The sequence below is a fragment of the Mustela erminea genome, chromosome 1 (genome assembly GCF_009829155.1).
Source record: "Mustela erminea isolate mMusErm1 chromosome 1, mMusErm1.Pri, whole genome shotgun sequence".
NCBI lineage: Eukaryota > Metazoa > Chordata > Mammalia > Carnivora > Mustelidae > Mustela > Mustela erminea.
The window spans coordinates 54,576,670-54,602,325 of NC_045614.1; the positions used below are offsets into that span (position 1 = coordinate 54,576,670).

General features: G+C 42.7%; 1 protein-coding gene, 1 non-coding gene and 1 pseudogene across 7 annotated transcripts in view; 1 reads left to right on the forward strand and 2 right to left on the reverse strand.

Annotated features, from left to right (window-relative positions):
• The window catches only part of IFT122 (intraflagellar transport 122), a 71,696-nt gene that overhangs the window by 15,414 nt on the left and 30,626 nt on the right, over positions 1–25,656 (forward strand). For 5 of the 6 annotated variants that reach the window (XR_004285289.1, XR_004285400.1, XM_032339849.1 and 2 more), the window contains exons 5-15: positions 802–878; positions 3,013–3,079; positions 4,030–4,176; positions 5,431–5,607; positions 7,509–7,584; positions 14,384–14,575; positions 14,731–14,869; positions 16,343–16,545; positions 17,468–17,605; positions 18,966–19,130; positions 21,222–21,419. Coding sequence is in view for 4 of the 6 variants with exons in the window: in XM_032339849.1 (XP_032195740.1) it covers positions 802–878; positions 3,013–3,079; positions 4,030–4,176; positions 5,431–5,607; positions 7,509–7,584; positions 14,384–14,575; positions 14,731–14,869; positions 16,343–16,545; positions 17,468–17,605; positions 18,966–19,130; positions 21,222–21,419 (1,579 nt within the window). In the remaining 2 variants the exon portion in view is untranslated. The remainder of the gene's footprint in view (positions 1–801; positions 879–3,012; positions 3,080–4,029; positions 4,177–5,430; positions 5,608–7,508; positions 7,585–14,383; positions 14,576–14,730; positions 14,870–16,342; positions 16,546–17,467; positions 17,606–18,965; positions 19,131–21,221; positions 21,420–25,656) is intronic. The other variant, XM_032340689.1, reaches the window with a different exon arrangement.
• LOC116581561 lies at positions 10,350–10,450 on the reverse strand (annotated as a pseudogene).
• On the reverse strand, positions 21,817–21,953 carry LOC116581187. Its single transcript, XR_004281940.1, has one exon. It is a non-coding gene; the product is annotated as a U4 spliceosomal RNA (small nuclear RNA).

Here is a 25,656-nt window from a genome sequence, read left to right on the forward strand (position 1 = left end):
GCATGGAGCCTAATGCGGGGCTCAATCCCAGGACCCCAAGATCATGACCTGAGCCAAAATAAAGAGTTAGCCACTTAGCCAACTGAGCCATCCAGGCACCCCAGAATTCCCTTTCTTTTTATGGCTGAGTTATATTCTAGTATATGTATGTAGCACATTTTGTTTTTCCACTTATCCATCCTTGATAGACATTGAGTTGCTTCCAGTTCTTGGCTATTTTGATTGCTGTTATGAATGTGGGTATACAGATCAACAGCTTTGAGTGAGTGAATAAATGAATGAGTGATGAATGAGGTTATAAGTGAAGTGTTACCCAGAAGTGAAGTAATAAAACAGAGGCTGAGATGCCATGTGTGTACATGACTCACACATCTTTCATTGCTGTCTCAGGATTTGCCACGTTCCCAGATCTTGACCTATAATATCTTCATTGCACCTCCATCCTGTATTTCCAGGCCTCCACAAAGCAATAAATAACAGCCATCACCTATGCACCTGGTGCTAGGCTACGTACTTTACTTCATTATCTTATCAGTTTACAAATGGGAGGAAGCTACCATGCTGGTCTTGGAGGAGGTAGCATTTAGACTAGGCCAGTTTTGTGGGTAAGGTCTAAGAGATGAAATGGTGGGTGAGGAGCAATCCACGGCAGGAGAATTCATCCTTGTGACTTTTGTTGGTCACTTGCATAAGAGCTTGTGGTGTGTAGTCAGACTGTGGGCTTATCATAAAATCTTCAGTTGTAGCCACTGAAACATTTGTGGTTTGCTGCATAATAATCTATAGTTGTTTACTTCTTAGACACAATGATTCTATCCAGTGTGTCTCCTACAATCCTGTTACCCACCAACTGGCATCTTGTTCCTCCAGTGACTTTGGTAAGTTCTGCTTCCCAGTGTCTTATCCTGGAATTACTGAAAATCTGGGCAAAAAAATCCTGAAACCCATCTAGTATGTGGTTGTTTCATCCTAAGAGAGTTAATGCTACTTCCCTCCCCTCAATGGCTAAGAGGAGGCTAACAGTTATTCTTTAAATTGTGTGGAAACCAAGAGAGTGAATGGTAACAAAAGTCTGGTAAGCAACTGGGCGACAGCAGGAAGGGCCCCAGGGAGGGAGATGGTAAGAAGGGTTGGAGAGCACAGGCATAACTTGGTGTTGCCATCTCTGGGAAGCCTTCCTGTCTCATCTGGCATGAGTAGGTCATTATCCCTGCACCTCTGTGTTCCCAAACATCCATCATCCATGTGGGTGGGAAATTCTTTACTGTTTCAACTGTGCTTCTTGTGTAGCCACCATTACTTGTTCCGTGGCTATAGCTGTCCTTCCTGAGGGGCTGGATGCCCAGAGGAGCTCACTGTGGCCCCGTTTATGGCATTGGCAATGGTGCTGGCACAGAGGAGAGGCCAGTGAAATGTCCATTGAGGCAGGGAGGGAAGGAGCAGAGGCATGTAGGTTATCTCTGTTTAAGGTCAATTCTGGTTTTCAGCTCATCTGTTCTTCCTTGCTGAGTACAACAGAACAGGCATTATTGAGGAATGAGAGACCCATGTAATCCCTCTCAGTGTTTCACTGTTCTTATCTCAGACAAACACATTCCTACCCTGTCTATCTCATTGACAGAGTTCTGAGGTTCAAAAGAGAGAATATAATGGAAAGCACATTGTATAAATGGGAAAGGGACTGTCATTCATTAAAAATTTTAGCATTTTCTCCATGTAAGGCACTGGTCTGTGTGCTTACTTTTATAATTAAAAAGACAAAATAGAATCCCTGTCTTCAAAGAGCTTGCGGTTTGGTTGGGGCAGGTGGGGAAGTAGAATTTGTAAAAATGTAACATTAAGTAATAATAATAATAATATTTGTTGAATGTTTGAGATATACTAGGCACTCTGCTGAAAGTTAAAATGAATTCCTATTTGAGCTCTATGATCACCCATGAGGTCAGGTATTATTCTCATTTTCACACCACTGATAAAAAAGAACTGGAGCTTAGAGTGGTTTGGTGACTCACTTGAAGTTGCCCAGCCGATAAGTGGTGGAACCAGGACTTGGACTTAGGCCATGGGGTTTCATCTAGAGTATGATCTGGCAAACAGTGCTATGGGAGACACAGAAGGGAGAGGTTTCCTCTGCTAGAGGCTCCAGACAGGCTCAGTGGAGCATAGATAAGATATGCACAGGTTGAAATATTTGGGGGAGGCATTCTGGACCAGGGGGAGAGAGAAACAAATAGCTTGCTTGATGTTGCAGTTTGCTACGTGAATACATTATTGCCCTAGATTTACCTTCTTGATCATACTTCATGGCTCAGGCAAAGAGAGGAATTTGCTCATGTTGCCTAGACATATACCTGTTGCAGAGCAGTGAGCCACTAGCAGGAGGGAGCCAGCCAAAAGTGGCCAGTGTGCCTTGGACAAGCAGGATCATGTGCTATGGATGAGGCCTGGAAGAGGAAACTGATTTTGAGGAAGCATTGTTCATTACTTCAAATGCTAAGTTGTACGCTAGTTGCAGTGTAATAGTTACGAACTGTGAAGTTGCCATTTCTTTGAGTTAAAGCTCTGAAAAGTTGGCTAGAAATTCACCAATATACCCTCCTTTTTTTTGTTTGTTTGTTTTTTTGTTTTTAAATAATTATAGATTCTTTGTCAGTTTCAAAGATAGTAGGGAGAAGTCTACCAGGAAATGGGGCCTGGCACAATGTGTATATATAGTTCTGTCCTTTCATCACCTGGTTAGATTACCATTGCCACAAAGACATTCCTTTGTTGTCATTCTTTTCCTATTCCTCCCTAACTGGCACCTGGTAACCATTAAGCTGGTCTCAATCTTTATAGAATTTTGCCATTTTGAGAATGTTATAAAATGGAATCATGCAGTACTTGACTTTATGGGATTGGCTTTTTTCACTTTAACGTAAAGCTCTGGAGGTGTATCAATAGCTTGTTCCTTTTTTATTGCTGAGTAATACTCCATCAAATCTCTCTTCTTTAAATTATTTTATGTTGAAGGTTTGTGGTCTCCTGAACAGAAGTCTGTCACCAAGCACAAATCCAATAGCAAGATCACCTGCTGCAGGTGAGTTAAAGGCAGCTCCGAAGGTAGGTTTCACATTCCCTTTTCCCAAACAGACTCTCAAACTCCAGTTAATTTACACAGTGGAAAAGGTCTGTGTGACCTAGGTGGTTTGGGCCTCTGTATTTTCTCTTTTCTTTCGTGGTCCTCTTGATGGGAAGGACCCATGCCTCTAGTCATCAAGCAAAAGAGCACAGCAACTTGCCTTCCTGCAGCTCTCTAGCAACAAGCCTCCTCATCTAGAAGCTGTGCTCAGTGGAGGTTTTCTGGAAGAGCACAGCTGTCCTCTTGTCCAGGTAGCACCTATGCTAGAGAAAGCACAGGCTTTGATACTAGACCTGGATTTGAGTCCAGATTTAGTCACTAATAGGCTCTGTGACCTTAGGAGGTTCTTCATTTGACAAATGGGGATAACTGACTTGATAGGGCTGCTGTGAAATGCACACAAACTATGGAGTATAAAATAAGCAGCACAGGGCCTGACATACAGTAGAGATTATAAATGATAGCTGTCTGGCTGTGCAGCTTCTGAGGGTAGCCTTTCTCTCATTCATCATCTGTTAAGCACCCACCTATCTATTCGAGAGGCTAGGCATACACCAAGATATAGATTCTGTTTTTAGGCATTCTTGAAGGGGGAGGAGATTGAAATGGTGAGTGGGGAATGGTGGCTGGCCCAGTGATGGGGGCACAAGCTAAGAGCTGTCATGGAGGTAACTGCAGAAAGCTGTGGGAGCTCAGAAAACGGTGCTACTGCCTTCACATCTCACTGTTGATTCTAAAAATAAATGGGGTTTGAAGTTTGGTCCCCTGATTTTTACATCAGGACCAGGATGAGCCCTGTTGTTGCTGCCTCCTCAGACTGTATTTCAACCAAGGCATCATCCTCATTAGTTTTATCTTCTGTGTATTCCTTTCTGTCTTCCCATGCCCTTCGTTGGTTGTATGAACAGCTGGACAAATGATGGTCAGTACCTGGCTCTCGGGATGTTCAATGGGATCATCAGCATACGGAATAAAAATGGCGAGGAGAAAGTGAAGATCGAGCGGCCAGGGGGCTCTCTCTCCCCCATATGGTCCATCTGTTGGAACCCTTCAAGGTGATCTTATAGCTATTCTCCTTCTAGAACAAATACTATTAAGAAAAAGGGCTTTTCTCCCCAGGCTGGGTTCCTTATTTTTTCTTAAGGTCTCCATCCATTCAAAACCTTCTCACTCCATTTGACCAATCTGTTTTGGAAGCCATTCCACTTGAATGGAATTTTTTAAGAGCCCATTTTGAGTTTTGGAATGAATCCCAGAGATTTTAGCAAAGCAGAATAATTATGTAGACCAGCCTAACGTGTGTGTATATATGTGTGTATGTTTGTGTGCATGCATCCTACAGAAAGCCCATTTCTTTTTTTCTTTTTTTTTTTAAAAAAGCTTTTATTCATTTATTTGACAGAGAGAGAGATTACAAGTAGGCAGAGAGGCAGGCAGAGAGAGAGGGGGAAGCAGGCTCGCCGCCGAGCAGAGAGCCCAATGTGGGGGTCCGATCTCAGGACCCTGAAATCATGACCTGAGTTGAAGGCAGAGACTTAACCCACTGAGCCACCCAGGTGCCCCAGAAAGCCCATTTCTTTATGAATTAATAACTCACCTCTTTGCTCTGGCTTCATTTTGGTCTTTTCCCCTTTTAATTTCTTCCCTCCAAATCTGGGCAGAACATGTGCCCACTGAATAATAAATAGCTATTTCATGAGCCTTTTTTTGCTGCCCTCTGCCAAAAAAATAAAAATTAAGTCTAGAAATGCCCCCAAAGCTTGTAGCTCCACAAATCATTGGCATCTACATTCTCAAACCTTATACACATTTTCCTTCTTCTGCCTATGTGACTTTAAAGGTAGACTAATAGCTTTAAGTGCTCTTTGTATAATCCTCTAATATTAAATTCCCAGTATCCCTCAAAGAATCTTCTGAAGGTAAAGGACTTAATTGTTTACCAGCCCAATGTCATTTTACAGGTGGTACCTGCTTGATTTAGAAGGTTGTTTGATTCCATTGCCTTTCTCATACCAGATTATTATGCTTCTTCCTGAATAATTGTGTCCAGCCCAGGGCTGCACCATGCATGTCTAATGCCTTCAAAGGCCATTAGCCTACCCCAGAGTTCCTGCTGTTTGATTTTGTGGCCACAGATGACTTTGTGGCTTCAGGGTACCATTTTTAATTCATGAGAAGCAGGATGCCCAGTATACCTGGTTGCTGTCCTCTTCCGGGCAGGGTTCAGGGGCTCCTTGACAGGTTTTGAAATTATAGCTTTAGTGTAGTTCTAGGCAATGTGATTGTGAACAACCACTTACTGTCTACAGCCGGTGGGAGAGTTTCTGGATGAACAGAGAAAGCGAGGATGCCGAGGAAGTCAATGTCAACAGATATTTTCAGGAAATCCCTTCCACTCTGAAGTCAGCAGTGTACAGTAGTCAGGGTAGTGAGGCAGAGGAGGAAGAACCAGAGGAAGAGGACGACAGTCCCAGGGACGACAACTCGTGAGTGTGTCCTGAAGAATGAGACCCCTCTTTGGAGGGGTCCAGGCCCCAGTGAAGACCTGCCAGGCCAGACACTGTTCTGAAGCTCCATTCTAAGTTGGGTTTGGAGAATTGTTGGTGAAAGGTCCTCCAACAAGAGGGAGCACACCCTTATAGCTTGTGTTACAAAATTATTCTTTGGGAAACTTAAGAACTACTGAAAAATCTAAAGGAGAATAACTTTTCTATAAATCCCTACCCTGTGAGGGAACCATTATTAGTATTTTAGTGCATTTTCCCTCTGTCTTTTAGTGTGTCCATATGATTAAGTCATATCTAACCTTTTCTTCTACTTGACCATCATCAAGTAAACTCTTTCTGGTAACATTAATGGTCCTTTTAAAAACAGATTTTTAATACCTGCATAGGATATGCTGTGTAGAAACACCATAGTTCATTGAACACTTCCTCTATTACTGGACATTTTTCCTGGCCTATTCCCCTGTACCCTACCTTGCATTCGATAGGACATATATCAAAGAGGAAGCCCTTGCCTTACCCACAATCCTTACACCCAATTCCTGGATGTCTAGGCGTTCTTTCTGCTTTTCAACTGAGTTTACCTATAAGGAAAACATTGGCAGCCTGGAGTGGGGAGACATGGGGAAGCCAGGATGTTCTGACTGGGCAAAAATGATCTAGCTTGGGACTTTCCAAACTGCTTTATGGTACCTGGGGTTCCTTAGAAGAAATAGGTGGAGGTGGAGGACAAGGAAAGGAGGAAAGGGTGGGCTTCAGATCCCTATCTCTGCTTCAACCAGAACAGCCCCTTTTATTGCTTGACATGAGTTTTTGTTTTGGTGAAGAGTCCCACTGCCAGGAATAAAAAAGAGAAAAGGGAAAAGGCAGATCGAAAACCACCAGTCCAGCTCATGATATGGGCTGGGTTCCTAGATTGTATTTGGACCTCAGTGTATGATTTAATACAGAGTTCCTCTACAGGTCTTTTCCTGTTAAGATCCCTCTCCATCTTTGTCTTTTTTCCTTAGTTGTGAATTAGTGCCTATATTTGCCAATATGATGGCTGGGTTTTGCAGATGAGGCTGCACCATTCCTTGCCTGCATATTTAATGGTGCTTCCAGATGACTGCAGGCCCTGGGCTTAAAAAGCTTGAATAAACAAACAGAGAGGAGGCAACATTAGGTAGAGTAAGAGCAGCTCTCAAGAGCTGGGAATATCTCTTTATTGAACTAGATTCCCAAGTAGCTTGATCTCCAGCCTTAGCTGAAGAGATTTCTCCTGTGTGCTGGTCCTACAGCCCTAGTCCCAAGGCACTGATACTAATAGATACTCAGTTTCAAAGACAATTGTTGATCTTCAGAGAACCCACTATATTTTATTAGATCCAGTCAGAAACCATTTCACTTGTTCGAGAACCCCAACTATGAGAGAACATAGCTTTATGTATTAATTTTTCTCTTCAGAAAGAGCAAGCCAGCTTCCCCTTTGTCCATTAAAAAATCAGACAGCCCATGCCTTTCCACTGCAATTAGACTTGTTTCTTCACTGTCTCCCCACATTTTATAGTACATGAGTAAAAAGCACTTCTGGCTCTATCACCTTGCTCTTTCTTAGCACTACTCTCAGGAAGACTTGAAATGAGGGGTTTAACCTCTTCACTGTGGCAGAGCCACATAGTAGGGTATTCAATGAAATAATGGTCCCAGGAGATTCACCTTGCCTCATCCCACTGGACTGATGGGTTGGCCCACATTACAACTTTTGGCCTCAGTATTGCTGTATAATATTTGGCAATCTGACAGTCTGGCCAGCACTTTTTCCTGTTGTTTGTTAAACCCTTAGGGCTACAGTTATCAGTGGGTCATGGCCCCATATAACCTCTTTGTCTTCTGTTGATTAGAGAGGAACATAATGACATCCTGGCTGTAGCTGACTGGGGACAGAAACTCTCCTTCTACCAACTAAGTGGGAAACAGGTATGTAGCACTATACAAACCCAGTGGGAAATACAGTTTTGATCATGTCTATTATATGCTCTTTTTACTTTCAAAGATTCTATTATTAGTAATTATACTTTATTATTGTTAGCTCCTGTTTTCTGAGCATTTACTTTAATACCTGGTACTGTGCTCAGTGTTTTACATATTTTATCTCCTTTAATTATCATAAAACCCTGTGAAGTAGGTATAATTGGTTATCAACTTTGTAGAAATGAGTAGGCAAGACTCAGAGCAGTGAAATAAAGATTATGCCTAAGGTGCTACACTGCTAGTAAATGGGTGGCACCTGGGATTGAAACCCAGATTGTTTTGATTCAAAGCCTTGGTCTTAGTTATGTATCTGTCTTCCTTTATTTGCTTTATGCATTCTACAAACATTAACAAGCACGCACTTAGACCAGCACTTCACCTGTGCTAGGAGCTACTGACAGAGCTGTTAATGCCTCTGCATTAAGGCTGATAGAGGCACAGTTGATAGACACTATTCCCAGTGCAGCATGGTACATAGTATCTTAGAGAGATATATAGATAGGATGTTACAGGGACACAACAGATAACATCATTGCTTGGTGGAAATTGGAGATTTTGTAGAAGTGAACTTTGAACAAAATGAACAGGAATTTGCTAAGCAGAGGACATTGGGACTAGTGTTTCAGGCAGAGGAAATAGCATCTGCAAAGGCAGGGAAGAATGAAGATATATGTCAACTCAGGGAACAGAGGGTTGTTCAGAGTGACTGGATCCCAAGAATTGTGGATAAAAATGGAACTAGAAAGGAAGATGGGGATATGAGTCTTAAGGACCTGAGTCATGTGAATTAGGAGTTTGAACTTTGTATTAGTATTTAGGAGCCATCAATTTAGGTAGGGAGTGACTTGATCAGATTCTTGTTTCAGAAGAATTCCTTGTTTCTGTGGAGGGCTGGATTAAAATAGAACCTGGTGGCAGAAAAACCTATTAGGCTGGAGACATCAAGGATTAGAGTGAAGGTGGTACAGGGTGGCTTAGGTACCACAGCCAAGCAGGTGAGCCTGCTCAATGGAGCCTTTCAATACAGCCTATTCAATGGAGCCTTTGTTTAACAGTATCCTTACTCCTCAAAACATGTCCTGCTAGAAAGGAGGGTTTCAGTTAGGTGTAGCCCAGCTTTGAGGCCATTTCTTTTCTCCCTCATCTTGCCATTAGTCTTTTTTTTTTTCTTTTTTGTAGCTGGGTAGAGAAAAGATAAAGGTAGATAGTGAAGTGTCTTCTGAGTTTGCCTTGGCTGATTTCCCCAAACCCTCATTTTTAATTATCTTGCATCTAGCCGTGGCTTGTCTGTTCATTCACTTAATATGTGTGTATATCATTATTCAACAAATATTTACTGGCATATCTATTGTGTATGAGACCCTGGTCATGGTATTGGAAGTTCTCAGGAACAAATAACCACACTACACAGGGAAGGATTAGGGTCTTGTTGCTGTAAAGAACCTGACTTGGTGGTCACAGCCATGGGCAATATCTTGCATGTATGTAGCACTAGAGTTCATCCTGTGGCTCAGAGTTTTTTGAATGATAAGCAACCTTGTTCCACTGAGATAACCCAGGTGACTAGAGACAGTAAAATTGTTTCCTTAATTAGGTATCTTTGAAATCTGGTAAGATTTAGAATTAAATATAGGATGATGAAGTAAATCAAGCCTATACTTTTGTGTTAGGTATACTTTGTGTATTTTTGGCATTTTTAAGTGTTTGTAATGTTTAATGGTATCTGGATTAATGATTATAATAGCTAACATTTATTGAATTTTAGGCATTGTATAAACTCTTTACAAGGTTAACTTTTAATCTTTGTAACAACTCTGTGAGGTATGTATTATTATTACCACTTTACATGTTAGAAAATTGAGGTTTAGGGAGGTTCAGTAACCAGCCAAAGCCATACAGGGTAGTAGTGGCCAAGTCTGGTTTGGAACCCAGGCAGACTGGTGCTAGAAATCCATATTAGAATATCTATCAGATCTGTCTTGTGATGACCATTTAAGAGCTATAATTGAGTAATCAATTTTATACATCTGATTTTAAATTGAAAGGTGTAAGAAATTTTTAGTCAAGTGCCTATGTAATATTGGAATGTTAAAAAGATTGATTATATTTTTTGGCTTAGGGTGGGGTGGCAGTAGTTACTGATCTTCTTGAATCTATATACTTATGTCTTTATTCTTTCACCAAATGTGGAATAATTTTTTGTTATTTCTTCATCTTCATTCTCTCCTTTTCCTTCTGGGTTTCCGGTTACATGTTAAACCTCTTGGTATTGTTCTTCAGATAATTGAGGCCTTATTCATTTTTTAAATCTTTTAACCCCCTGCTCTGATCTATTGCTCAATCTTCAACTTCATTGACTCTTCTGTCATCTATAATATTTCTGTTAAACCCATCCAGTGAATTTTTGTTTCACTTACTGCATTTTTCAGTTCTAGATTTCCATTTGGTTCTTTTTTCCTGTTTGTCCATTCATTATAGGAATATTTTCCTTTATATCCTTGACCATAGTTATAATAGCTATTTTAAAATTTTCATCTGCTACTTCGTATCTGAGTTACCTTGGGGTTAATTTCTACTAATTATCTTTTCTCTTGAATATGGTTCACATTTTTGCTTTTTGGAATTTGGGGTTATATTCTAAACATTGTAAATGATGCATCATAGGGATTCATTTCTGTCATGTTCCTCTGAGGATTATTGTGTAGTTTTGTTTTAATATGGAACGCTTACAGGTTTGTTATCCTTGCACAGGGGCCATGCTAATCTTCTCTACAGTGTTCCAGTTTTAGTATTTGTGCTGCTGATGGAGCACTATAGTTGGGGTTTTAATTAATTAATTTTTTAAAGATTTTATTTATTTGAGAGAGAGTGAGAGCAAGAGAGATCACAGAGAATGAGGGAGAAGCAGACTCCCCCCTAAGCAGAGAGTCTGATGCGGGGCTTGATCCCAGGACCCCAAGACCGTGACCTGAGCTGAAGGCAGATACTTAACTGACTGATCCACCTTGGCATCCCTATAGTTGATTTTTTTAAAAAACAAGTAGTTAACTTTGCTGGATTCAACATTCAAAGTCCATCTTTCCAGTGTAAGCAGCCCTGAAGTCTCTATTGAGTTCTTTAGCCTTGCTAGGCTGCCTGGCATCTGCCCCACATGTGTGTAGTTCAAAGAGTTCAGATATTCAGTAGTGTATGTGCGGAATTTTGGCTCTCCCTCCCTCTCTCCTCTGTCTCTTTTCTGGGATTCCCCTCATTTTCAAGCTGTTATAGCCACTTCAAATCCTGTGCTCATCTGGCAGGGTGCTGATAGGACCTGCCTTTAGGCAAAAAGCCATTAAAAAAGTGAGAAACTCACTTGGTGCAGTTTTTTCTTCCAAATGTCCATGTGTCTTCAGTTTTTGTCTGCTTCTGATTGCTCTTTAGTGCCTTCAGGTGGTTGTAATTTATAGTTGGTCCAGAGTTTATAGTTGTTACCTGGAGGAGAGTTAGCCCAATGGGAACTAGTGAGCCATTACCAGAAGCTGCAAGCCTTCCATCTCATGACTCATAAGATTTTTTATTTATTTATTTATTTATTTATTTATTAACTTTCAGGCACCTGGGTGTCTCAGTTAAGTGTCTGCCTTTGGCCCAGGTCATGATCCCAGGGTCCTAGGATTGAGTCCTGCATTGGGCTCCCTGCTTGCTGAGGATTCTGCTTCTTCCTCTGCCCAACTCCGCCCTCCACCCCTGCTCCTGCTCTCCTTCTCTTTTGCAAAAATAAAATCTTTCTTTCTTTTTTTTTTTTTTAAAGATTTTACTTATTTATTTGAGAGAGAGAGATCACAAGTAGGCAGAGAGGCAGGCAGAGAGAGGCGGGGAAGCAGGCTCCCCACTGAGCAGAGAGCCTAATGCAGGGCTTGATCCCAGGACCCTGAGACCATGACCTGAACTGAAGGCAAAGGCTTAATCCACTGAGCCACCCAGGTGCCCCAATAAATAAAATCTTTTTAAAAAGATTTTTAAATCTGGATGGCTCAGTCACTTAAGCATCTGCCTTTGGTTCAGGTCATGATCCCAGGGTCCTGGGATCGAGTCCCATATCAGGCTCCTTGCTTAGCAAGGAGCCTGTTTCTCCCTCTGCCTGCCACTTCCCCTGCTTATGCTCTCTCTTTTTCTGACAAATAAATAAATAAAATCTTTTTAAAAATATTTTTTTAGTTTTCTTACTAGATTTACTATCATTATATCAGAAATAGGGGCAATTTGACTCTTAGGCATTTGAAATTATTTTATTTTATTTTATTTTATTTTATTTTATTTTATTTTATGTATTTATTTGAGAGAGAGGGAGTGCTCATACATAAGCAGGAGGGAGGGAGAGGCAGAGGGAGAAGCAGGCTCCCCACTGAGCAGGGAGCCTGATGTGGAACTTGATCCCATGATCCCAAGATCCTGACTTGATCCTAAGGCAGACACTTAACCTACTGAGCCACCTGGATGCCCCAGGCATTTGGAATTCTTATAAAGGAAAATTGAATATATAAAATGAATAATTGCAGTTTAAATTAGTTTAAGGGAATCAACTAAGTTGTAAATGACACTAAGAAATTTTCTTTTCTTTTCTTTTCTTTTTTTTTTAAAGATTTATTTCCTTATTTGCAAGAGAGAATGAACAAGTATGGGGTGGGTGGGTAGGGTGAGAGGGAGGGAAAGGGAAACCCAAGCAGACTCCAGGCTGAGTATGGAGCCCAGTGACCCTGAAATCAAGCCTGACCCGAAACCAAGATTCTGATGCTTAATCAACTGTGCAACCCAGGCACCCCAACACTAAGGGATTTTAAAATCTATTCAAAATTTAATTCAGTAAATGATCATCAAGGTCCCCTTTCAATTAGTTGTTTACTTTTGTTATACTAATAAATAGGAAAATATTTATAAATTGAACTTAAAAACTTATTGAGAAACCAGGTTTTTAGAATTATTTCTTTAATAAACTAATAGTTTAATAATGGCAGTTATAAATAATCTTTTTATTCACAAAATGTTCCCTTAGGGGTAGCAAAAAACTCCAATGACAATAAGGAGCTTGGACTTTAATGAGTGGTAAGAGGAGTGGGGGGTACATCAAATTAACCCTATTATTTATCAGAGCAGTGAGAGAAGTACTGTGGGGGAGGTGAGCACAGGGCCATGGGAGCACAGAGGAAGGGGCACTGAATCAGGCCTTGGGTGGGACAGAGAAATTGGGGGATGTTTTCCGTAGGAGTTGATACCTGGAGACAGAGAGGGAGAGGACACTCCTGGCCAGGGCTTGGGTCATATAGAGAATAGCACTTGTGAGGACATGGAGACCTAAAAGAGCATGGTCTGCTTGGCAAATACAAGATGTTCATTTTGGGTGAGAAAAGGCTCTTGGGAGCTGAGCTCAGGAGTTTGACCTTGACCCTCACAACTAAGGGAAGAATACCAAAACTGAAAAGACAACTCACAGAATTGGAGAAATTTTTGCAAATCATGTATCTGATAAGGACCATGTATCTGGAATATATAAAGAACTCTTACAACTCAATAATAAAAAGACAACCAATTAAAAGTTGGAGAAAAGATCTGAAGAGACATTTCTCCAAACAAGATGTACATGTGGCCAGTAACTACATAAAAAGATCCTCAACATTATTAGATACCAGGGCAATGCAAATCAAAATCATACCCACTTGGATGGAGAAATTGGAACCCTCATATACTACTGGTACAAATATAAAATGGTACAGTCACTTTGAAAAAATATGGCAGTCCTAAAAAGGTTATACATAAAGTTACTGCAGATCCAGTGATCCCACTCCCAGATATATATATCCAAGAGAGATGAATATATGTTCACATAAAAACTTATACACATATATCCATAGTGGCATTATTGATAATAGTCAAAAAAGTAGGCATGGCTATTAATTGATGAATGGATAACAAAATGTGGTATATCCATGTAATAGAATATTATTCAGCAATGAAGAGGATGAAGTACTGATATACGCTACAGTATGGATGAATTGGTCCCAAAAGGCCACAAATTGTGTGGTCCCATTTATGTGAAATCTTCAAAGTAGGCAAATCTATAGACAGAGAAAGTATATTAGTGGTTGCCGGGGGAGGGAAAGAGAGGAGAATTGGGATCTACAGCTAATAGGTACATGGTTTCTTTTGAGGGTGATAGAATTAGTTCTGAATTAGTGATGATGTTTGCACAATTATATACTTTAAATGGGTGAATTGTTTGATATGTGAATTATACCTAAATAAAGAGAAGTAGGAAGGTGGTTGTTTCAGAATAGAGGACAGTTTTTAAAATTAGATATATTTGGCTTTATGAAATACTTTTTTTAAAAAAGGAAGAAGAAAGAAGCTGAGGGGAACCAATGGAACCCTTGCAAGGGCTGTGTGTGAAGGAAGGCCTATGGGAGAAAGCCCAGTCTCTGCATCTGGGTTGGTTGAGGAACTAAGACATACACCTGGAGCAGCTAGTGGAACTGGGGGAGATGCTGCTGACCCCAGAAGTGGAGGATTCAACTATGTGGAGGGATGGAGTAGGGTGCTCCAGAGGAGACTAGCTTGTGTTCATGTTGGAATACCACAGCGGGTAACGGCTAGCTTGCCCTTGTCTTCTTGACTCCCCTCATTAAAGTTGGTAGGAAAAGCCCTAAAATGTGTTGTGAATACTATGGATTCAGGAGTGTTTTTTCCCTTGGTGTGTGTTTTCTTTCCTTAGATTGGGAAGGATCGGTCACTGAACTTTGACCCCTGCTGCCTGAGCTACTTTACTAAAGGGGAGTACATTTTGCTAGGAGGGTCAGACAAGCAAGTATCCCTTTTCACCAAGGATGGAGTGCGGCTTGGGACTGTTGGGGAGCAGAACTCCTGGGTGTGGACGTGTAAAGTGAAACCTGACTCCAACTATGTGGTAAGGAGGGGAAGTTCATTCTGTTGGGCCATTGTCTGAGCAGGTACAGACAACAGCCATGTGTAGCCAGTCAGATGATTGACATTTGTTCCTGGCAACTGGGAAGGTAGACTTTCCACAGAAAGCTAGGAATTAACAACTCTCTTTCCCTGCAGGTGGTAGGCTGCCAAGATGGCACCATTTCCTTCTACCAGCTTATTTTCAGTACTGTCCATGGGCTCTACAAGGACCGGTATGCTTACAGGGATAGCATGACTGATGTCATCGTGCAGCACCTGATCACAGAGCAGAAAGGTAAAAGGCAGGTATGGCCCCTCTGCCCTCCAACCTTTGGGAGGAGGGGTAGGTTGAGAGGACTACTGATAGGGCAAGTGAAATTAGAGGGAATGGTCCTCCTCATCTTTCAGAAACATGTTGGACCACTGGTGTTTGCTTTTTAAAAAATTTTTTTATTTTTTGGAGGGTAAGGGGAGAATATAGATGTCTTTGAGAATCTAAGGAAAGCAATAAACCCTCTCTTCAAAAAAAAAAAGAAAAAGTAGGGGGAGGCAAAGGCTCACATAATTTTGCAGCAGCTATCTTTTTTTTAAATTTTTTAAATTTTTTAAAAAGATTTTATTTATTTATTTGACAGACAGAGATCACAAGTAGGCAGAGAGGCAGGCAGAGAGAAAGGAGGAAGCAGGCTCCCTGCTGAGCAGAGAGCCTGATGTGGGGCTTGATCCCAAGACCCTGAGATCATGACCTGAGCCGAAGGCAGAGGCTTAACCCTCTGACCCACCCAGGTTCCCCGCAGCAGCTAATTCTAAGGGGAACATGGACTCTCTGACTAAGGGAGGATAATGTATGGCATTTCAGAGCCAGGGTGGCTGAGCTGCATGGGTCTCTGTGGACCTATATCCTCTCTGGTATGGATATACTGGAGGGCTTCTTTCTCAACTTCATCTTCATCTTCATCTCCACTTGCCTCCTGATGGGTCCCTACCCCAGGTATAAGCAGGGACAGTAACCACAAGTTTAGTCAGAAGATTCAAGTTCTAGGCCTAGCACAGTCAGCCTGAACCTCAGTTTCATCCACTATCCACTTAAGTTGCCATGCTGGTTCAATGGGCTAAAGATCCACTTATTTCAAGAGTAATTATACACAGATGTGCCAGCCACAGCCTCCTGCCCAGTGCCTGTGTGTAGGGATACACATTGAGGGTTGTCTTAGAGATTCAGCTGGCATCCTTTTGTTCTCATCTGGGAGCACCTCTGGTTGAAGATTCCAGTTGTGCTGGTAAGGGTATAGCCACTTGGGCAGCTCCCCAGCTTCTCTTCTGGGGACATTTCCTCCATCTGGTCTGCAGTTAGAGTGTGAGAGCCTAGTATATACCAGAAACTACATGCAGTTCCATATTGTCAAGGATGATGGGTGGGGAGTAGCTAGAGGCATGGGTGGTCATCCAGATGGACTTCTGATCATCAGGGGCAATATATTAATGCTGGCAGAGGAGTTTAAACTTAAATTCGGCAAGTGAGTGTAGCACTAAACATTTTACTTTCCATACTCAGTTTTAAGCTTTGGGCCACAAAGATTGTATATGATTTTGGATCCCAATGTTTAGTAGAGCTGATTATATGTATTAGACACTCTTCAAAGATTTTTTGATGAGAGTGTCTCCTTTAATTGCCAGTAACATTAAGTAAATGATAGCTTTTAATTTTTCTGCCTTCTGCCTTACTTAATAATCTCTTGCTGGAGCTGGATTTTTTTTCCTTTGCCAGTTCGGATTAAATGCAAAGAGCTTGTCAAGAAGATTGCCATCTACAAAAATCGATTAGCTATCCAACTGCCGGAGAAAATCCTCATCTATGAGTTGTATTCAGATGACTCATCAGATATGCATTACCGGGTGAAGGAGAAAATAGTCAAGAAGTTTGAATGCAACCTCCTGGTGGTGTGTGCCGATCACATCATCCTCTGCCAGGTAGGCAGCAGGTTGGAGGGGTTGGGCTTAATCTTCTTCATGTTTCCTCCAAGGGTGGGTTACCCAAATCATGGTTTTAAAAATTGAGCACCAAAAAACAAGTCTCTTTCCATCAAATTCAGTAGCTGTTCATTGCTTTAATTGTATTGACATCTAGAGGAGTTAGACTGTACTAGAAAGTCATGGGCCATACCTGGAGAATAACTTTTGGTATTGCAAAGCACTTTATTATCCTATAATTATACATGTTTGAATGACTTAAAGCATAAATTGATAGAAATGAAAGTCATTTTTTTTTGATGAACATACACACGTAAAAATTTATATCATCCTTCTTGTTAAACAATAAAAAATACATAATAACTCAAAAATAGTAAAGGAAGTTTTACTTTCTGAAAGATTTTTTTTCACAGAAAAAATTTCTCAACTTAGAGCTTCCTACGAAATGTCAAGGGCAATGTCAAGAGAAGTTTGGAAATACTTGAGGGAAGGCCAGCCTGGCATCTTTCTTCAAAGTAGAGGTTGATTTAGTTTCACAAAAGTAGGACTATTGAAAGTGATAAAGTGGAAGAAATCCTTTAGAAATCACTATATGTAAAATACAATTAAAATCTCCCTGAAAGTCTAGAACTCAAGCAGTTTAGAGGTACCCACAAGTTACAGATGTGACAAAAAAGTGTGCTTTTGGATGCTGCCTCTGTGGCTTCCCAGAGGTCTGCACAGAAGATGTGAAGCTGAGCTGTGCTCTGTGGTGAGGACTTATGTGAAGGATTAATGAACAGTGCCAATCATGGGGACTAGATGGGGTTCAATAGACAATGAATGTGTAGGTATTTTTCATCCCTCACATGCAGGAAGACCCCCTTGGCAGGCTTGGGAACACCCTGTTGAATATCCATGCAGAGCTAGGTTTGCTTTCTAGGAGAAACGGCTACAGTGCTTATCCTTCAGCGGAGTGAAGGAGCGGGAGTGGCAGATGGAGTCTCTCATTCGCTACATCAAGGTGATTGGTGGCCCTCCAGGAAGGGAAGGTCTGTTAGTAGGCCTGAAGAATGGACAGGTGAGTGCTTCCATATGTCTCCCATCAGGCTGATTATCTGTATACAGATTTAGGGACCAGACTCATTATGATCCCAAGGTGGTTTCCCGGGGACAGGAAAAGAGCTTCCCACCCCACATTCACCGTAGGCACATTGGAGGGTAGCCCAGAATTTTATTTTTCAAGGACAGCTTCAAGCCGAAGATGCAGTGGCCTTTAGACTTAGAGCATGCTGCATTCTGGCAGGGTTGGCAGTGTGGCATTTGGGCTGCCTATAGTGTGGATCAGTGAGTTTCAGGGCACCCAGAAGATGGCATGATTTTTAGAGATACAGTTTCAGTGGCTTGCTAGGGAGGGAGGCAGAATTTATTCTTAGGTCACATCCCTATTAGGGCAATGAATGGATTAAGGCAATGTGTTCTAGCTTGTGTTTTAGAGGGTGCTGGTCCTCAGGCTATTACTAGGTGTTTTAAGAAAAATGGGCCCTTTGCTCATATAGATGTGAAAAATCTAGGTTATACAAAGTTAACAGATTTGTGTGTGTGTTCTTTGCTCAAAATAAGAAAAGTTCTAAGTGGGCTACATGGAAATATGAAAGTGAAAATATAACTGCATTAGCCTGAGAGCCAAGCTGTCTAGCAGATGGCTTATGGCTAAAGCTTATCAGGTCTTTCCTGGGACAGAAGTCATGGAGTATGAAATTAGTGGGGGCTGCAGGATAGCAATACTAAAGGGATGGAAAGTCTGTATCTTTCTCATTGTCCGCTGTCACTTCCAGTGTGAGGCTTGAGAACATGGACTTTGGGGACAGGTCGACCTGCAGTCATGTTAGTGCTTAGCTACTCATTAGCTGTGTGACCCTGGGCGGGTCACTTTGCCTTTCTGAGGCTCAGGTTTTACAAATGAGGATAATACCTTATGTTTCAGAGGGCTGTCAGAAATAGTCAATAACTGATAGCTGTCATCATCCTTCTCATCATCATCATTATTTTGCCATGGTTATACTGGATGTCTTGTCAGTGTTTAAAGTAGCCTCTTCTTATGTTAGTTTGTGACTCATATCTCACTAGATGGTGTCTCCTAATCCCACAGCTTGGGTAATGTTGTTAACAAATCCCCAGTCAAGCAGACATTCAAGTGAATTTGTCACATCTTGGGCCGATCATTACTTTGGCAACCTCTGATGAACCACATTTCTGGTCTCCTAAGGATAAGCCCCTGCTCCCGTTCTTTCATTAAGTCCTTTTCTCTGCATGGAGCCTCTGTTGAAGTTAGTGGGAGTTGTTCTTATAGAACACATGGGATTCCAACAGCCTGGCGCAGTTCCAGGGTCTTGTTGCCATGGTGACTCACACTTTTTTTTTCTCTGAAATTTCACCAGATCCTGAAGATTTTTGTGGACAATCTCTTTGCCATTGTCCTTCTGAAGCAGGCCACAGCCGTGCGCTGCTTGGACATGAGTGCTTCCCGTAACAAGCTGGCTGTGGTGGATGAAAATGACACATGCCTGGTGTATGACATCCACACCAAGGAGCTGCTTTTTCAGGTGAAATCCCAGAGAGTTTCTAGGACGTAGTCCTTTGATACCTCCTCTATTTCCCAGTCCCTGCAGGAGGCACTGACCCTCTGGTTCCCAGGCAGGTCTCTGGGAGGAGCAGTGACGTGTAGGAGTATAGGCTTTGAACAGGGGCACAGAGCCCAAGAGGTCCCAGGGCATAGCCCACTCCTCCCACACATGAGTTGCAGGAGCTGGGCAAGCCTTTTTGAACTTTGCTTTCCTCATAGGTGATATGGGCAAGTAACACCTTTCTTTCTGTGAACAGAAAGAAATTTAAGTGGGGCACTTGATAGGCTGTCAGTGCATTGGTTAACGCGAGGATGATTCTTTTGCAAAAGTGCTTCTTGCCAGTTGGAGGTCTGCCTGTATCTGTAAGTGACCTAAGACACAGTAGAGAAATAGGACCAGTTTTGTTATCTGAAAGAAGGGAAAGGATGAGGGCAAGCCCTCTCTTCTAGTTGTTTCACAAGGATGCTCTCAGAGCCAACAGAATGTGAACTGTTTTAGGAGATAAGCATTGTTTACACACTGTTTGGTCCTATGTCTGGTAGAAATGTGTCACTGGAGAAGAGAGCCCAAAGGCTTTATGCCCAGCTCCTGGCTGGCTTTCTGCCATACTCATGCCATTCTTTGCCTCTTTAGGATTTTTTAAGAGGTCAGGGTCCATTTGACTGAAGCAAGCTCCCCCCACTGAAGTTGAAACTTCCCCTGTCTGGCTTCCTCAACCACAACAGGTCTCCCAGTTTTAATGGGTAGATTAAGATGCCCTTCTCAGGGCTCCTCTTTGTCCTTGGGAGCAGAATTAGCAGGGCAGAGGGATGCTGGAGTGTAGGGAGCTGCCTCGGTCAGTTGGAAGGGGCTACCTGGCTAATACTAGCCTAAGCTAACTCTAGTAAATAACAGCTTGCTTACACCTCTGTCAGGGCAGAGGGCTTAAGGGGAAACAAGAGTACAGGTTTTATCTTTAGACAGACCTGGGCTCCAGTTCTGCCCTCACCACTTACTGTGTAATACCCAGCAAGTCAGAACAGTTCTCTGAGCCTAAATTTTTCCTCACTTCTGAAATGGAACTAGTAAATGCCCCTTCACAGAATGCTATAGGACTGAATAATGTATCACAGTACCTAGCTCAGTGCCTGGTACAAAACAAGGCCCTAACTGTTAACTTCTCGCAGCCTCAGAGCCACCTCCTGTAGGCAGGTTAGCAGGCCCCCAGTTGTGAATCTGTGCCTGAGCCTAGAACCATATAGGAATGGAAGGGCATGTGTCCTTCCCCATTCCCACTGAGGGTTCTGTCATAGGCTAGGGAAGGTAATTCTCAGACTTTGCCAGGAGACATAAACATTCCCAGCTGTCTTTTCCTTCTCTCTGCTGCTCCTGCCCTCTGCAAATGAAAATAGCTATATTGTTTTTTCTCATTATAAAAGCAATCCAGGCTCATTATAAAAGATTCAGACATTGTAAAAGATTCTAGGCGGAAAGGTATGAACACCTGCTGGTCCCTGGGGTTCCAGAGCTAAGCAGAAAACTTTGAAAGAAGGTAGGGGGAAGAGGGTGCCTCCCAGGGTGACTGTATTTCTACGGTGTGAGAATTTTAAATGCAGAGATAATGCATTATTTTCTAATATAAAAATAACACTTTTTTCTTATTATAAAAAAAATAGATGTTCATGACCAAAAGAAATTTCAGGCAAACAAAGAACCTAGAAAATAAAAAGCATCCACAATTCCACCCACCCCTAAACAATCACTGTTAATTTTTGGAACATATCCCTTTAAATCTTGTATACATAGTTGTGTATACCCTCATTTTCTCACTAAGTATTAATTAATATTTGGGATAATAATTTTTTTGAAAGTAATGCTTATTAAAAACATTTCTAACATAAACTAGTGCATAGAGCATTTTGCCTCTGTGCTTCTATCCTTTTCTTCCAGTTCCCATTTCCTCGCTCCCCCCGCCCCCACTATTAGCGATTTATTGTGATTCAGGCTTTAGAAAGAGTGCTTGACTGAGTGCAGGAATGGTACCAAGAGCCAGGGGGTTGTCACAGGGTCCTCACTATCCCTGTCTCTCAGGAACCAAATGCTAACAGCGTGGCCTGGAATACCCAGTGTGAGGACATGCTCTGCTTCTCAGGAGGAGGCTACCTCAACATCAAAGCCAGCACCTTCCCCGTGCACCAGCAGAAGCTACAGGGCTTTGTGGTGGGCTACAATGGCTCCAAGATCTTCTGCCTCCATGTCTTCTCCATGTCAGCTGTGGAGGTGCCACAGGTAACTGGGGCACTTGTCAGCTCTCAGCAGTGAGTGGCGGGGCAAGACCATTGGGTTGGGGGATGGATGGTGAGGGGAGAGGGAAGAGAGGTGAATTGCAGCTATGATGTCATGGAAGGTACTCTGGACTAGAACCTGAAACCCTGTGTCCACCCTGTACAACCTGTATGTTTTTGGGCAAACAGCTCCACCTCACTGAGCCTCTATTTCTTTCTGATCCCCCTTTCCTGGTTGGGACAGGGAGGGTATTCAGGGTTGTCTGTCTTCAGAGTGTGTTTCTTTTTTCTTTTCTTTTTTTTTTTTTTTTTTTTTTAAGATTTTTATTTATTTATTTGATAGAGATCACAGGTAGGCAGAGAGGCAGGCAGAGAGAGAGAGAGGAGGAAGCAGGCTTCCCGCTGAGCAGAGAGCCCAATGTGGGGCTCGATCCCAGGATGCTGGATCATGACCTGAGCCGAAGGCAGAGGCTTTAATTAGCAATAATCGCACCTCGGATAAACCTCATTGGCTACGATACTGCCACTGCGCAAAGCTGAAGGCAGAGGCTTTAACCCACTGAGCCACCCAGGTGCCCCTTCAGAGTGTGTTTCACTGAGAGCTGTGCATGGGGCAGAGTGGAGTAAGCCAGCAAAGCTGGGAGTGCGGCTGGGTGTATGTACAGGTGCAAGAGCGGGGGTGGTGTATGTGAGAGAAAGAGGATATGGGTGGGATGGGGAAGGGGCCTGAGGTCTTAGGAACCACAGGTACCTCAAGTAGGAGGCCAGAACAGTAATGGGGGCCTGGCCACAAACGGGAGGGCAGAAACATTGATAGGAGGGCAGAGATTGGCAGCCCAAGTCAGGGCTGGCCTAGTCCCAGCTGTCCCAGCTGCCTGTCTGCTCCCCAAGTGAATCATTCTCACTGTGGAACTGCCATAAAGTGGAGACAAGCACGAAGGAGAGGCTTAGCCCTCAGAATCCCAACCTCAAACGGGAATCGGTCTTAAACATTTAGAACATACCCACCCAGGCCTTTTCTGTATGTATATATAATATATACATACAAGTACACAATTTTATATGAACATTTTAAACAAAAGTGGAATCTACTGTAAATATTGTTTTGTGATTCTTATCTATAAATATTGCTCCTATAAATGAAACCTGATTTACTATACTTCCTTTACTGAATGTGACCACAAACGAGAGATTTTTAATCACTGTCCTTTATTGCCATCTTCCAGTTTCACCTAACATTTACATATTGCAGACCCATCACTTTATATGAATTATTGGCTGTCAACTAGCAGTGTGGCTTTTTCTCTTGGCAATCTACTGGAAGGATGACTCCACCTCAATAAATGTACTTCTAGCATTTTAAAAATACTAAGATGACTGTACATTGACCTATAGTTGTAAGAAATCATAGAGATCCTTTGTACAATTTGCCCAGCTTACCCGTTGCTAACAGTTTGTAAAACTACAGAACAAATGTTTCACCTGCGTAAGTTCTTGTCACTACCGCCACCAACCCACGAGATCTCTGATGTTGGGTTGCCCTTTTATTATAACCACACCCGCCTCCCTGCTGTCCCCACCTCCACATTGTTTTTAGTGACTGCTTTATATCTTATCACATAGATGTTCTACAGCTTACTCAACCAGTACCTTTTGTTGGGCATTTTCACTACTTAGTGCTTTTTTGCTATTGTAGATAGCATCTTTCTTGCCAAGTCTTTGTATCTAGCCCACCTTAGCTTCTTGGTGTGAATTCCTTGAAGAGAAATTGTTGGATAAAATGTCATGTACATTTGAGAAATTTTTAGACACGTTTCTAGATTGCCCTTCAACTACATTTTTCTGGGTGTGGGTGGAGGGCGTTTTATTGAGGGGCTTCAGAGAAGGTTCGAAGGGAGATCCTCTGTCCTCAGCCCAGCCAGGATCTCCCCACCTTCACAGTCATTGAAAGCCTGAGTTGGCTTCTTGTAAAGGCTGGGGCTGGGGTCCGCTTCTTCCTCTAAGCTGATGGTACTTGTAATTCATTGTGAAGAAATTATTAGTGCCTGACACAGAGAAGTTATTCAATAAATGTTAGTGGAATTCAGACCTAGGAAAAAGAAACAGAAAGAAGGAAGGGAGAGAGGTGGGTGAAAGTGGCAGTAGGAGGAGGGGAAAGACAGCCCCAGCTGGACTGTTTCCTTGTAGTCCTCATCTGCTCCCCATCCCAAACCCATGCACCACATCCACCAGAAATCCAGTCTTCCTTAATCATGCCAAGCAGGCTATGTTGATTAAAAGTTTTTCTCCCAAGACTGCCATCCTGACCTCAAAGATAAATGCAGTTTGCTGCTCCCTGATTTTGGCAGGCCAAGAGGAGCCAGAGGGGCGGCCTGGGGCTTCCTCTGCCAAACCCTTACAATTCAGAAGCCAGAGTCCCCGTCCAGTCCCCCCAACCCTCATGGCTTCACCAAGCCCATCCTGCTGATGCAGCAGGGTCAGAACTGCCAAGGGTTAGGAGAGGCAGCCTAAGACAAAGGCTATTTATCTTTTGCCTCTGCCTCCAGCCATCCTGTGGTTTTGGCCTAGAGAGGAGGGAGAAAGCATCAGAACCACTCTGGGGATTTCTGGTTTCCTTTCGAAATTTACATCATCTTGTGCAAGAACTGGTTTGTCAGAGCTGCCAAGTAGGGCGTCAAGCCCTAGTCAGGCTTCTCGGGCGGTTGGTGACTTCATGCTTGGAATGCAACAGTGAGATAAAGTAGAACTCAGAGGGCATTTGTTCAGTTAGGATATTTTTAAAACTCCCACTCTCAGATTGTGCCTCCCAAGCAAGCCCAAATGTTAACCATTCATCATATCCTCGATTCTGATGTGCCTGTCCAAGTCCCTGTTCCAGCCTCACAGGGCATTCAGCATGGCAAGAAGTTGTGCAGTTTAGGGAAAAGAGCACTGGCGTTGAGTTCTGACTCTGTCACCTGAACCAGCTGTGATCTTGAGCAACTCCTATTTGGGGACTCACTTCTTTTCTGTGCAGTTAAATAAACCTATCTTTCTGGTTTTGTCTGGCCCAATTCCTACTGTTATTAGCCATCATAAAGCAGTAAACACTACAAAACAGAACTAAATTGGAACTGAGGATGCTCACTAAAAGAGTTCAGGGAGGAAAGCTCAATGTGCTTGGGGAGTTTGAGAAAGCTTCTGGGAAATGGTGACACTTGATCTGAGGCCTGAAACGTCTGGGAAGGCAGAGAGGAGCAGGGAGGTTGTTTCAGACAGGGGGAAAGTTGGAGGTAGGAACAAGTCTGGAGAGTTGGGGAGATAGCAAGGAGTTGGTGCTGAGAAAATACAGTGGAGGTACTGAGCATGTCTCTTGTTTGCCTCAGGTATCCTGCGAGCTGGTCAGGGCATTTAAACAGAAGTTAATCAGTTAACCCCCCAAAAAAGGACACAGCTAGGATGTGGCTGAGCTTAGGCCTGGGTTCTGGCTCAGCTTTTCCCCTATCCATACCCTGCTATCCCACTAAATAGAGGAAGGGTAGGTGGAATGGTATGGGAGAAAAGATGAGCACTCCGAAGCAGCCACATCTTGCTGTAAGAGGGCAGAATGGCCTAAGAAAGAAGAGGAAATCCTTCAACTCAAAAGCTAAAAAATGAGACAGGAAAGTTCAAAGATAATGGCCCCGAATGGAGAAAACAGCGCTCCCAGCTTCACATTTGGGAACCATTAGCATGAGGTACTGGTTGATTGATCTCTACTGTCTGGGAGAGATTCAGTTCCCTTCAGCACACTGGCCCAAAACAAGGGTAGGGCCTTGGGTTATTCAGGATGACAGACCCAGATCAGACTTGTTCTCATGTATGCGCACATACACATACCCCATACTCAAGTGCCAGGAAAGTGCTCAGAACCCAGAGTCAGCTGGCCCCAGGCTCCAGCCCCAGGTCTTCCCTGTGCCATTTCTATGTCCTCAGACTATAATCAGGGACTGATAACCTGCAACACAGACCTGTTGGGACAGATCCAAAAGGAGTGTGTAAACCTAAGAAGAGAAGTTATTAGGAACCATTCACAGGTATCACAGTGAGGCAGCCCCATCTGGAAGGAGGGACGGCAGGAAGGTTCCCATCTCCAAGGAACTCAGACAGGTGTACCTTTCTGGGTAACCTGATACAAATCACTTAGGTTTCTTGGGTAAGATAGTTTCTCAGCCCTTTGTAAGAGGCCATCCTTAAATCCTTTCCTCACAGTAAGGTGGTTC